This window comes from Metarhizium robertsii (assembly GCF_000187425.2).
Source record: "Metarhizium robertsii ARSEF 23 chromosome Unknown MAA_Scf_3, whole genome shotgun sequence".
In the NCBI taxonomy this organism is placed as follows: domain Eukaryota; kingdom Fungi; phylum Ascomycota; class Sordariomycetes; order Hypocreales; family Clavicipitaceae; genus Metarhizium; species Metarhizium robertsii.
Window position 1 is genome coordinate 5,050,275 of NW_011942171.1, and position 13,269 is coordinate 5,063,543.

The following is a 13,269-nucleotide window of genomic DNA, read 5'->3' on the forward strand; positions in this document are numbered from 1 at the left end:
CTAAGTTGTAGGTGGCCGCGCGTCTACAGAGTAATGTTGAACCAGGCGGTTACAGCTCTCGTCATAGAGATCCTGCCTTTTTCCGTCTATTTCTGCATATGGTAGCAGCTTGCCTACTATTGAGGAAATTGACTCTGTAGAAAGCTCGTTTTTTGTACCGTTCTTGTACACCGGACATCTGGCACTAGGTGACCCGAAAGCGAATACCGTTGGTACTCCTTGTAAGGAGAAGTTCCGATTGTCAAAATCGTTGGTGTTACTTCGTCGCACATATTATCATCAGGTATGCAGCCGCTCTCCATGCCTTTGAGCTTTGAGGGCTTTGTCTTAAGCAGTCCCCCGAGCGAGTCTGTGCATATCTCCCTTCGCTGTTGTCATATGACTAGATTTTAGCACGCTTCTTTGATAGGTCTCCTCTGTAAGTCATGTGCCCAGCTTTTGAGAAACAATACGGCTAGACCGATAAAAGACTTTTCGCCAATGATTCTGTCATCAACACCAATTGACCGGAGCAGAGAAGCAATGTTTATAGCCACATACAGCATATTGGGTCTTTAATGCATAGTGCCCTTGTGAAATAGCCTGCAACACTTGGTTGCAGCCATTGACCAGATACTAGCATATGTGACCAAGGAGGTTTGTTTCTTGAATGCGGCGACGCAGGCCATAGCCGATATTTCCACATACTGTGCCGTCTACTCTGCGTAGTCTTCCCGGTGAATGGTCCCGAATTGGTCAGTATAAGTCTCCGCTTGCCTTGACCTTGATTGCTTTGAGTACGAGCTAAGTGTATCAGGCTCATAGCCGATAAACCAATACACCCTGCGTGCCACTGTTGTCGGTTATTTTCCATGCTGAAATCTTTCCCCAGTCATCATGCCCCAGATTTTGACTCCTCGGTTGTTCTGCAGCTTGCCCGTTGACTCTCGGCTAATTGATCTCATCCACGCAGATGCACCGCCCCGGAGTTTTGTAGCGACATTCCTCAACGACACGGAACACTCTGCTGTCTCATATATTTTTGGGGCTTTGTAGCCTACCATCGTTGTCCTGTCTCTCGGCCAGAATTACTCGTTGAAAGCCGATGCCAATCTCATGTGCTCGCAAGCCCGTTGCATCTGCCACCGTCAACTGGCTTCCGGCTCTTCACTCTGCGACAGCTTACACATGCGTTTCTGTGCTTTACAAGTCCTGTCTTTCGAGATTGTCGCCTTGACTGCCTGCCCAATTTGACCATAACTCAAGTAGCCTTCGATAGCTTGTGCATTTTTGGGGCTATGGTAAGCGCAGACATGATTGTGATATTCCATCCTAAATGTCACAATCATCACAGCTTCTGCGTGTGGAAGTTTTTACCAGCTCGTTAGCACTCGTGTGCTCATCGGCCCAGCTATGTGTAGTTGGGTATTGCTTGGATAGATATATGATTTGTTGCGGTAACCAACTGTGATGAGGGTGACACGGTGACGTTTTGACAGATGAATCATTAGGCGTGGCAATGTTCTGGCCTAATTGAGAATCTATTGACCCTCATGGAAGGGAAGTCTTTAGTAGATCGAAAGTCCTCGATAAAATACCTACCGAACTTGTCAGTATCCACGTATTCGCCCGAGCTATTTCTCTTACCTGTAGGCGTTGGAGAGTGGAAGGCTTGTCAAGCTTGTATTCATGCTTCTGGCCATGCGGAAATGCTTGAGACTTGCGGGTCATAGGTGGTAAGGCTTCTAGGCATCATGGCGTCGGAGGTTGGCATGTAACATGTTGATGAGCAGCGGTTAGAGGAAGCAATCAAGCATCTAGCTGCGGGTTACTTATGGTTGTCAATCCAGAGACCTTTTTATGACTTTTTGATTCCTGGAGGACCGATTCCAGCCCAGATGCGTATGGAGCTCTAGTCGCGGAAGGACAATATCATCACTAAACTGGTGAAGCAGACAGTTGGCGCATCTCGAGAGGAAACCCCAGTCGCGTACAGGGCATCGCGACCTACTGCCAATAGACAGAGACACAGTGTTTCCGCCAATTCAACTCCGTATTCTGCATAGCAGAGTTACGTCGCCCATCTATTTCTTGGCAGAAACTGTGCCAGACAACGGCATGATGGAGACTCATCATTTGGTTGCACGAAAGCCAAGGCCACAATAATGTGGTGCGCCGAATCCGGAACCTCGGTTACGATATTGGAATTCAGGAGCCTTGAAGGCAGGGCAGCATTCATTATGTACTCCGTACGGAGTACATTGAGGCAACTGTTGTGCGACTTGGGCTGAATGTTGTCGCGACTCACTCGAGTTGAATAAAGGCACGGTCTGATTACATGTCCCAGAAAGAATCGGTCACGTTGGCACAAAAGAGCCGTTATCGTGCCTAAGCCTACTGGCTTGATCAGGGTGAAATGCACAATTTCCCATGCATGATGCTTGTGCGAGCGAGGCGTATGCACAACGTGACGGGTCGGCCGTGTTTGTTGGCAAATGACAAAGGGCTCCGCTTTGGAATTGCTCTTGGCTCTGTGCGAAATGAGAAGCCAACTGGAGCAGATGGAGTTTGTTGTTGGCGCGACACAAGATGCACTTGGAGGTTGGTTCAATGTCGGTCGCGGAAGGACGTCGCGATTTCATAAAGAGGGAAGCCGCGATGAGGCAGGATCCACTTGCTCTTGCACTTTGTATGGTCTGGTCTGTCCCTGACCCGTCCATGACTAAACTCGTCACCAACTCGACGAGGGCTACGACTCGAATGTAGCCGAAATTGCGGTCCCCGTGCTTCCGAAGAACAAAATCGCTACGGCGTACGGAGTATTTTGCGGCTAATATCTGAGACTCAAAGTCCGCTTGCTCTAGGTGTCACTAAGCCCGTCGCAATCCCGGCATGATCCATGTTGGCTCAGGCACGGTCCGAGGAACCATCCAAACCACCATGGCCTTGTCCACGAGCGTCGTTCATTTAGACCTCAGCTTCGTCAACCGAGTGGTCTGAGAGGGCTGGAAAGATTTCGCTAGTCCTACTCACGAGCCGCCATCGTCACGATGGGCGCCAGGGATCCGGAGGCCTTGAGCCTCCCCCTAGGGACAGATAAAAACACTCGCGGGCAATTTCTCAACATTTCACACTCTTACCAGCGTTACTCTTCCATCCCATCGCCCAAAACACTGGCAAAGGGTCCGAACCGTCATCACCATGGCTTCCACCAAGGGTCTTTGGCTGGCAATTTTGGTTGCGAGCACAGCAAACGCGGCCAAGTGGACTATCACAAGAGTCTACATCCAGACCGTCACGCGATCCACATACACGAATAGGTATGCTGACAGAACTGTGGCCATTACCACATCGAACACTCACTATACTCCCGTCACCATGAAACCCTCCATTACTGTTATCGCCACACCAATCAAGGCCTACACGACGACAAGCAGCAGTTCCTACTACGACGGCCATACCTACGCCATTGGCGATAGCTCAGATGACGTGGTGTATGTCCAGCGGTTTTACTCGCCGGGAGCAATCCCCGCTTCGGATCTAACAAGTTCTACGCGTGACTATAACCAGACGGATTTTACGAGCACCGATTTCTTCCAGACCATGGAGCTTACGGCACCCTCGAGTTGCCCGACACCCTTTACAGTCACAACTAGCGACCAGGCTTTGATACCTGAGGAAGTGATTGACCAGGTCTCCATCAAGTCGGCAACTACGATCAGCACTACAATTGAGTACGATGGCACTGCATATACCTACACCTTGGTCTCTGCATTCTTGGCAAGCACTTCTCGTCCCACTGGTGCCGCTGCGACTGTTGGTTACATATACAGGGCCTACATTAAGGACTGCAGAAATCCAACCTCAACTCCCAGACCGACAAGCGACGGCAAGGGCGGGCCCAGCAATGGTGACGATAGTGGTAACAACATCAACCAGGTTCGTCATATACCGAGGAGCTGTGCTTGGAGCAATTGTGGCAATACCCCGTACTGGGGGGTAATCATCCTCACTGTCCTGCCTGCTGTTTTTCTCCTTGGGTTCTTGGAATCTTACCATTGGTTTACCTGCCTCATGTCCGGCGAGGGGGCGCTCCGAGGCGGCACAATATCGTGGATCTTGCTGTTTCTCCCGTCCATCTTTCTGACCAGATATATCCCAGCCCGGAATGAGGAAGACCAGGAGCGACTGCGTGCGCAGTCGCAGGAGAAAACGTTTAGCCAGAAGTTCTCACTTTGGAGACAATGAGGCTTGCGCTATCGATATCCCATGGAGTTGCTGGGCGTCCATGCAAAGTATACATATGGAAATCCCGCACAAGACGAAAAACTGGTCCAAGATGGGTATGGCGAGAGTGGTGACAGACCTCAGATTCCCGCAACATACATGAACCAGCATGCAGCGGGACAGATGCCAATGGCACCACCGCAAAGCCAGTCCCCGACTCCTCAGCTACCGCCACGAGCACGATTCGCGGGCCGCAATAGTAGATCTGTCAGCTCAGACTCGGTACTGCCGCCTGTGCCAGAAGAGGCAGGGCCATCATCCGCCAAAGCCAAGGGAAAAGAGGTGGAAACGGAAGCAGGGACATCGGACGTTCAAGCCGGCCCAGCGCCCAAGATTGAGGATGACATGAATGGACGCTCGACAGAGTCGGGAACACACCAAAATGACCCCAAGGACAAGGACAACACCTGATAACGTTGACGACTTGAAGGAAGCGGCGATTCGCCACATTCGCCACATTCATTGAAGCGAGTTTCAGCATGGGCATTCACCGGAAAGCAGAGATGTGTACTTGTTCCGATTAGCATAATATAATTATTAATCTTACGCTTTAAGATGAAAAGATGATATTGACAAGTGCCACTTGAAACGCGGGAGACCGAAATTGGGCGCACCCAAATGCAGGAAGCTCTATCCCGGCACGGAGGACGGTAATGGCTGAGCTGCGAGCTTTACTTTTCACGGCTAGGAGATGCAGGCCCAGCTCACCGTGATCGGGACGCGGCGCGGGTACAAAATATCGCCAGTCCAACTGCAGATAAAAATACCGGGTCGTGTCTACTTTATTTTGTCAACCCCGCGATAAACTCACGGTAAAACGCCACCAATGCAGCCCTGCTGTGCCGCGACCGTGACGATTTGCCAGGAGCGCTGGACTTCACGCTCCGCCTCCCATATTAAGCTTTACACCATGAATCGGACATTTCAAGACGCCGAGCGCCGTTGTGTGGTCTTTTCAACGCGGTACATATATTCTCCATCGTTTGCCAGATGATCCCCCGTCGCAACTCTCAGCACTCGAAACCCATTCTTTCCGCAGCATCTGTCCGCAATATGGCCATCGACCACACCAGCCTCCATGTCCCCGAGGACAAATTCCAAGCCTGCCTCGAGGTGTACCTCGCGGCCCTGAAACCCCTCGGCTACGAAGTTGTCTACCAGTTCGGCCCGCACGTTGTCGGGCTGGGGTCGAAAAAGGACGCGGTCAAGGACTACAAGCCGACTGACTTTTGGGTCATGGGCACAAAGGAAGCCACGGCCTCGGGGTCGCATATTGCTTTCAGGGCAGAGGGTAGGTTTCTTGGCCCACTTGGCCGAAGCAGGTAGATGGTGCTGACGCGTGGGTGTAGACCGCGCGACGGTTGATGCTTTTCACGCGGCGGCCGTTGGGGTTGGTGCAAAGGATAACGGCGCGCCGGGGCTGAGACCGGATTATCATCCCAATTACTATGGGGCGTTTGTGCTGGATCCCGTTGGGAACAACATTGAGGCTGTTTGCCATTTCCCGGCCTAGGAGCATGTGTTGGTGGTGATTCGGTTGCTGGTCGGGGCGCTGTGAGAAGGGGTGTGTGTGTGCGTGTTTGTTTGATCGGCTTGTTGAGTAGGCTAGCTTGGACGGTATTAAATTGAAAAGTGAGAATAATTCATGTCAGGTTCGCTCTCTGTCGAATGTTGTCGCTGCACTTGGTGTTTGAAGTGCGAATGCAATCCTAGGAATAATATAAGTTGCGAGTATAGTATAAGATTGTGTAGTCAGACAAATAGAAACAACGATTGTGTAGCTAGAGTGGAAGGAATGTTTTAATTTTCGCATTTGTTTATGCTTTTTAATATAAATGCGCTCATTTCACGAAAAACAAAGTTTTATCCACGATGAACAAGTCAGCAATCACAACCACAAGTCGCTCCTGTATGTATTCAACCCATTTCATCAAGTCAAGATCGAAAAGCAATTATATCCTACGCAATACGGAATATGGCCACAGCAGACAATGCCTAGGATGGAGTTGTAATGGACGCCAGGGCCGACGCTACCCTACAGGCAGTCAGGATAAACTTGGTGCACCACTACTAAGAGTATCCAAGAACCTCTCTATGGCGGCATTCGTCTCCGCGGCCCTTTCTAGATGGACCCAGTGTCCCGAATCGACATAGTGAACAGTCAGATGCGGCGCCCACGCAGCCAGCATTTGCTCTTGTTGTTCTGCCCCGGACGGCGCGACAAGCAGCGTCGGGCGTGACAGAAGCAGCTCTTCAAAATCCTTCTCATCGGGCACAAACAAGTTGTCCCGCCACATGCGATACCATCGCGTAGAGCCGGTATACCCGCCCTCTCTATGGAATGCCTCCAGGTGCAGCTGCTGCAAGTCGTGCGTGTACCATTCCCCGATGGGCACGCGTCTGTCTTCAGTCACAAACTGCCGCATCTTGTGCAGCGGGTGGAACCACTCGTTCCATGCTTGGCGGTCACGGGCAAACAGCAGGCTCATGGCCGACGCGGCGTTCTTTTCGAGCATTGCCTGCGTTTTGCCGTCGTCACGGTCGCTCAGCCAGTTGATGTAGCCCAGTAGCTCGAACCCCGTGGCCCGCCTGGTCATGTCGTTGATCAAGTCGAGGTCGAAGGGGGTGCCTAGCTTCGGTGGCCCGACTGCGAGAAAGACGAGGGCGGTGAATCTGTCTGGGTGGTAGGCCGAGAGGCGGGAGAGAATCGTGCAGCCGATGTCGTGTCCGATGCCAATGGCGACTTTGATGCCGGCTGCGTCTAGTAGCTGGCAGAGTTCGTCGGCCATTGGCTTTAGGCGGTAGCTGGACAGATCTGTGGGCTTGCTGCTCTGCCCGAAGCCGAGGAGGTCGCAGGCGAGGATTCCGTAGCCAAGGGAGGCGAAGTGGTCGATATGTCGCGTCCAGTCGGGTATATGTGATGGGAAGCCATGGAGGAAGAGAAGGGTCGGTTTGGCTGCGGTCTTGGGGCGAAGGTGAATGTACGAGTATGTGTGGCCCTTGGATGCCTCGAATGATTTGCGGGCAGGGAGTTGGAGCGTCATTGTGCTGAGCTGAGGATGAGGACGAGGGCATATGCTACGTTGTGATGTTTTGTGACCATGGTGGGAGAGCCAAGATGCCGTTTTGAGGATGAGCAGCTAGGCTAGTGGCGGGGAGTTTTCGGACCATTTTGTGTAAAGCTGTCAGCATTTCTGACGTCACGTTGTATTTTGCACGTGTGAGAGGCTGTCATGTAAGAATGTCTGGTAGGAGGTTGCCATATACCGCTCAGCGTGATGTTATCTCCTTGGAAGACGTCTTGGAACATGCTCCATGTCGACACTTGAGATGAGGAGGGTCATGCAGGGTTGAGGGTTAGGGTTACGAGCGGGACTATCGATACGCAGTGGGCTTGCAAGCAAACTGCCATGTTCAAGAAGACGGCGGCAACCAGCATACGGAGTATTGATATCGAAAGACGCTGATGACAACATTGAAGTGGTCTGGTCGTTGTGCATCATGGTGCATGCTGTGGCCACGTCTTCTTCCCCCACATCGCTCCCCTGCTCGCGCCCCTGGATCAGGTCCCGGCGATAGTTTATCCGGCCCCGGCACCACATGTGCACGAAATTGAGGACAGCTTGACACTGGGCGCACATTCGTCTGCCCAATCGTCGAGTTCCTCATCCAGCTGTCGCCGTCAACATTTCATATTTCTATTCCTATTCCTTTCTTGCTCCCCCCCAATTGTCCCACGCACCGTACAATCCGCCAGCATGTCCGATCAGATTCAGGAGCTTGTCGAGACCCCCAGCCAGTTTTTGAAGGATGGCGTCCAATTCATGAACAAGTGCCAGAAGCGTACGCCCCGACCCTCGCGCCGATGCCTCTCCTTTCTCGCACGCGACCACGTCTACTGATGCTAACATTGTCTCTTGACACAGCCGACAAGAAGGAGTTTGCCAAGATCTGCCAGGCTGTTGGCACTGGTTTCGTGATTATGGGTGTTGTAGGATATGTCGTCAAGCTGAGTATGCGGTCCTGCCTCGACATGTCGCTGTTTCTCCCTTTCCCCCATGGCCGTACACTAACCTCCGTGCGCTTGTAGTCCACATCCCCATCAACCAGATCCTCGTGGGTGGCGCATAAACAGCGCAAGGTCTTGCGATGTACGACATTTTAATTCATCATGAGCGATCTATTTCGGCGAATTGGCGATGGGAAATAACCGACGGAGTGGAAGGAGCAAGGAAGCAATAAAAAAAAGAACGCCCTGAACCTGTGTGGACATTGATAATATCATCTGCGGTGATGGGAGGGCATATTAATGCTGTTCCTCTGGAGCGTCACAATGCGGGTTCTCTTTATGGCTACTGCCCATGTACTGATAGTTCCCCATGTTGGGATTGAAGAAAACGATACACATTGTCCAAGCCAGAACTTTGGTCCACGTCGGTTTCTGCTCCGCTGCCTGATTGGCGCGCCTTGAATGCCGGTGACTGAGAACCCGATTCGTATTATATGCCCGGACTGCTTGTGTGTTGGCAGCAATTGGATTTCGTGCATGGTCTGTCCTGGATGAACAAACCCCGCTGGCATCCTTTTGGTGCCACCTTGTTACTATTTTTAATTCCTCAGCTGAACACGATTCGGCTGTGTTGGGTATTCTCAAAAAAGCGAAGCAGACACCAAGGTAATCTTGCGGTCCTATGAGAAAAGGCATCATTCGGCTGCGGTTTCCAGGCGTCGACTTGTCTGTTGCAGTTAGATCGGCAATTTGAATGTTTCACATGGCCCAATGACTCTTTTATGGGGGGCTTGTCGTGGTGGCACAAGTCTAATTGGCTCCTTTGTCGAGGAATATTGATGATGCATCTCAAGCATGTGGGCGACCTGAAGGTGTCGCACGGTCTGATTTGTCGCTTTCAATACCTGCTCATCTGTGGCCCTTCTGTCGTCCAAAATGTCTGTTCAATTGCGGCCCAAATACCACTGTCGCACGAGCGTGTGTTCAGAGGGCGAATCTTCATGTTGTAGATAGAGGGCGTGTTTTTTCAAAATTCGAGGCTGCAACATGTGCGGGGCATCAGCCATACAGTTTTCTCAAACATCTTCGCGTCCGCGACATCGCCAGCGTCAAATTCCTCGAATCCATTTCGTCATTCTCTTTAGTTGCATGTAAATCACTTTCTCTGGCAATGACGATGAATACTTCATGGCGTCTTGGCCATGCTTCTCGCTCGGCGCTCCTGACGAGGCCGATGCGCTTCTTCTCCACCTCGCGACTTCAGAGTCTGAAGATCAATGCCGATAGACTCAACGAAACTCTTCACTACACGTGTCAATGGGGAGCGGCTAACAGATATGGAGAGTAAGTCGACTTTTGCTTCCGAGATACAAATACCATTTCGTCACGCTCATGACATTTTTCCAACACTCACAGTGGCCCCAACGATACCGGCATGTCGCGGCTTGCTCTGTCTGATGATGATGCCCGCGTCAGGCAATGGTTTGCCCAAGAGACTGCCAAGCTGGATTGCCAATTGACCGTCGATAAGATGGGAAACCAATTCGCCAAGAGGGCGGGATCGTCCAAAACTGGCGCCCCGATGATTGCAATGGGAAGTCATCTGGACACCCAGCCGCGTGGCGGTCGGTACGACGGGATTTTGGGCGTCCTCGCAGCCGTCGAGGTGCTCCGAACTTTGAAAGACGCCGACTATACGACAAATTACGACGTTGGCGCGATTAATTGGACAAAGTATCCTTCCACTGCCGTCGATCGAAACTGACGAGTTATTCGCTAACCATTGACAGTGAGGAGGGTGCCAGATTTCCCAATTCCATGGTGTCATCCGGAGTCTGGGCGGGCAAGATCCCCATCGAGAAGGCGTGGAGCTTGGCCGACATCTTTGATCCATCTGCCACCATGCACTCGGAACTTGTGCGGCACGGCTACGTCGGGAGCGTCGAGTGCTCAAGTGACGCGGCAACGGGATATCCGCTCACAGCCCACTTTGAGCTACACATTGAGCAGGGACCTATCCTAGAACGAACTGGTAAAAGAATCGGGGTTGTGCAGGGAGCGCAGGCGTACAAGTGGTTGACCGTGTCTGTGACGGGCCGAGATGCCCATACGGGAACGACGCCGTTGGACATGCGGAGCGACCCGTTGTTGGCCACGGCGAAAATGATCGCTTCTTCCAATGCTATTGCAAAGAAGCACGGCGCGCTGGCGTCCACGGGTGTGGTGAAGATTCCGCCAAACTCATCCACCAACACGATTGCTTCGACCGCCACCTTCTCCCTGGACATCCGGCACCCAGAGGATCATGTAGTCGCCCAGGTGCTCAAGGAGTGTCTTGCATCGTTTGATTCCATCAGCAAGGAGGATGGCAAGGGCGTCAAGTTCAAGTGGTCGCTTGATACGGACTCGGAAGCCACAAAATTCGACAGGGACTGCATCAAGGCTGTTGAAATGGCGGCTAATGACATCGTCGGGCCCGACGGATGGAGTCCATTGACAAGCGGAGCCGGACACGACAGCGTGTATACGAGCAAAAAGGTTCCCACGACCATGATATTTGTTCCTTGCAAAGATGGCGTGAGCCATCATCCTGAGGAATATTGCAGTCCTGAAGATTGGTACGTTTTTTTTTCTTGTTGTGCAGGGACACGCGATCGGTTGCTGACTGGGCGTGCAGTGCCATCGGAGCTCAAGCGTTGTTGCAGGCAGTGATCAATTATGACAAGATGCTGGTGTCTGGGAATCATTGATCTTGCATGAGGAGTCAACACTCTCGTGTTCTAGAGAGTAATGTTTTGCGATTTGCATCATGTGTAGATGTTCCAACACCGAGGCCAGTGCCTGTTTTGCGTCAATGCAGACTCTTGCATGATAATTCTAGCTGCTGGGCTACAAAACTCTAGATGGGGGTGAAGTCTCAGGCAGCTAGCTGGCATTGACTTCTCTACCTAAAAGCTAGTTGACCGATTCAGGAACATGATATATTAGCGACCTGCATTAACGAGTCTTGGAAACATCTGGCGACCCCCCTTTCTCTGCCCACGAAACGTCGTCATGGATCATTGTAGTGGGGAATCATGTTCATGCATTAGCTAACTGCATGAACTTGTCCTTGGTCTTCTTTATATATTTACTAGGTATGCTGTATTAATGCGTTGATATGTAGGGAATAATCGCATGACAACTCGACCCCCTTTCCTATGTACTGCGGATTTATACCTTAAAGCATATAGTTTCGGATGGATGTCGTTTACCTGGTTGGAATATAAATAGTGCTATTTCCTCTGTATTAGTTTTGGTCTTGAGAAATAACTTCACGAGCTATATTGCCAATACTCTACCACACTAAGCTCTCATAACCACCTTCTTATTACTTGCTCCGGTTCCGCACCCCCCTATCAACAATGAAGTACTCTTTTATTGTCGCTGCTACTGGCTTTGCGCTGAGCCTGGCCGCTGAACTACAGCCCTGGAAATCGGGGCCCGGCGGCACGGAAGAAGAATGCAAAAAACTGAGCCTTCAAAAGGCGAGGGAATGCTTCGATAGTCACGAGGCTCGACCAGCTACCGAGCCGAAGCTTCCGTGGCAAGACGGAGAATGGAAAGCCAACCCCAGACAGTTCAAGCTCTGCGACGACACGCACCCTAATCCCAATTTTAAGTTTCGACCTATCTTGGAACAATTTTGCGGCACTGAGATTTACTGCAATCTCTTTGATCAGGACAAAACACGGGTTGATGGACTATTCAAGAGTACAGAGCACTGCCGTCAATCTCATGAGGCCGCGCCATAGGCTTTGTGAGACATATGTGTCTTGAGCCGTACAGACTGAGGTGTTCAATGCACAAGAGGCCGCACCGCAGCAGGGAACAGGGAAGCAGGCCTCTGTAATTAAACAATACTACTCCTACGCTCGCTATAACGTTTCTCTCACTTGTCGTGCAATTATTTCTCTCCATGTGTGACTCTGTTACACGGAAAAGGCCCAACAGATCGTGAAGCCCAACAACGGGGCTTCGCCGATACAGGACTTGTTAGTTACACAGCTGGAACACGTGCCCGGGCAAGGACCCTAGGCCCGGGCGTTCCTTTCATGTATATAAGGCGGTCACCCTTCTCTTCCTTTCCTGTAGAAACTCAGGACCTTTGACATCCTACGAGATTATTATTGAATTGAGCCCTTTTTGCTCCAAGCCTTCATATTGAACCCTTGTCACAGACTCTTTCTTACAGACTGTAGGGTCTTGTTCTGACTGTGATAACAGCGCCTTGGTAGGGTGAAGAAGAATATCACGATTAGAAGTAACGGATCCCAGTGAATGTGAACGATACCCTTGTGCGCTGGATCTTGCGGCATAGTTCAAACCTTGTCTATGGAAGTCCCGGTTTAGATGACACATATGATGACCTAGGTCACGTACTCGTTGACAGAGAAGATGAATATAAAACTACATATATACTGCTCTAAGATAAGCAGACTCCGCATATTCTGTAAAGTATACACAGCTAACATAACTTTAAACAACTGGGGGAAGATAGAAAGCTTTAGTTTAATAGGTTTGTTGTAAGAAAGCGTTTTCTTTGCACCATTGGCCACGTATCGGCTGGCCACGATTCTTGCGCTGTCCCTTTTTAATATACGCTGCATACCTAATTATACTTTTGAAGCCTAAATTCGATGCCTCAGACGTGCTTCTAGATGCTGGATGTGATTTCGGACGAAATCTGGGGACGCCGGTGGTGATGTGAATCCTTCGCAACTGACTGAACTGGATGTGTCGCAGCGTATGTAAACTTGCTTTCCTTCTTCTTGATAGTAAACAGCATGGGGGGTAGTCAGTTTAATCAACCCGCTAGAGGCCTTTCTCAAATTAGAACAATTGGACTTTATACCTATCATGTTGGCGGCCTCGCACTAGACTGGGATGGATTTCTCAATAGCTTATACAGGATTATGTAATGTGAAAGAGACCAAGTATATCGGCGTCAGCGA

The 13,269-nt window shown here is 50.9% G+C and overlaps 6 protein-coding genes across 6 annotated transcripts; 5 read left to right on the top strand and 1 right to left on the bottom strand.

Annotated features, from left to right (window-relative positions):
• Window positions 1-3,180: 3,180 nt before the first annotated feature.
• On the top strand, window positions 3,181-4,677 carry MAA_08506 (uncharacterized protein; the record flags this gene model as incomplete). The annotated part of the gene is made up of 2 exons (XM_007826504.2): window positions 3,181-4,171; window positions 4,229-4,677. 2 exons carry the CDS (start codon window positions 3,181-3,183, stop codon window positions 4,675-4,677), a joined length of 1,440 nt encoding a protein of 479 aa, XP_007824695.2.
• A 579-nt stretch (window positions 4,678-5,256) lies between these two features.
• MAA_08507 (glyoxalase family protein) lies at window positions 5,257-5,779 on the top strand (the record flags this gene model as incomplete). The annotated part of the gene is made up of 2 exons (XM_007826505.1): window positions 5,257-5,557; window positions 5,616-5,779. 2 exons carry the CDS (start codon window positions 5,257-5,259, stop codon window positions 5,777-5,779), a joined length of 465 nt encoding a protein of 154 aa, XP_007824696.1.
• Window positions 5,780-6,311: 532 nt separating this feature from the next.
• On the bottom strand, window positions 6,312-7,310 carry MAA_08508 (Epoxide hydrolase-like protein; the record flags this gene model as incomplete). The annotated part of the gene is made up of 1 exon (XM_007826506.1): window positions 6,312-7,310. One exon carries the CDS (start codon window positions 7,308-7,310, stop codon window positions 6,312-6,314), a length of 999 nt encoding a protein of 332 aa, XP_007824697.1.
• Window positions 7,311-8,024: 714 nt separating this feature from the next.
• Window positions 8,025-8,397, top strand: MAA_08509 (Protein translocase complex, SecE/Sec61-gamma subunit; the record flags this gene model as incomplete). The annotated part of the gene is made up of 3 exons (XM_007826507.1): window positions 8,025-8,109; window positions 8,193-8,279; window positions 8,357-8,397. The coding sequence occupies 3 exons, from the start codon at window positions 8,025-8,027 to the stop codon at window positions 8,395-8,397; spliced, it is 213 nt and encodes a 70-aa protein (XP_007824698.1).
• A 1,049-nt stretch (window positions 8,398-9,446) lies between these two features.
• On the top strand, window positions 9,447-11,025 carry MAA_08510 (hydantoinase/carbamoylase family amidase; the record flags this gene model as incomplete). The annotated part of the gene is made up of 4 exons (XM_007826508.1): window positions 9,447-9,619; window positions 9,692-10,009; window positions 10,066-10,893; window positions 10,953-11,025. The coding sequence occupies 4 exons, from the start codon at window positions 9,447-9,449 to the stop codon at window positions 11,023-11,025; spliced, it is 1,392 nt and encodes a 463-aa protein (XP_007824699.1).
• Window positions 11,026-11,679: 654 nt separating this feature from the next.
• Window positions 11,680-12,069, top strand: MAA_11023 (coiled-coil domain-containing protein; the record flags this gene model as incomplete). Its single annotated transcript, XM_011412968.1, has 1 exon — window positions 11,680-12,069. One exon carries the CDS (start codon window positions 11,680-11,682, stop codon window positions 12,067-12,069), a length of 390 nt encoding a protein of 129 aa, XP_011411270.1.
• Between the last annotated feature and the right edge of the window lie 1,200 nt (window positions 12,070-13,269).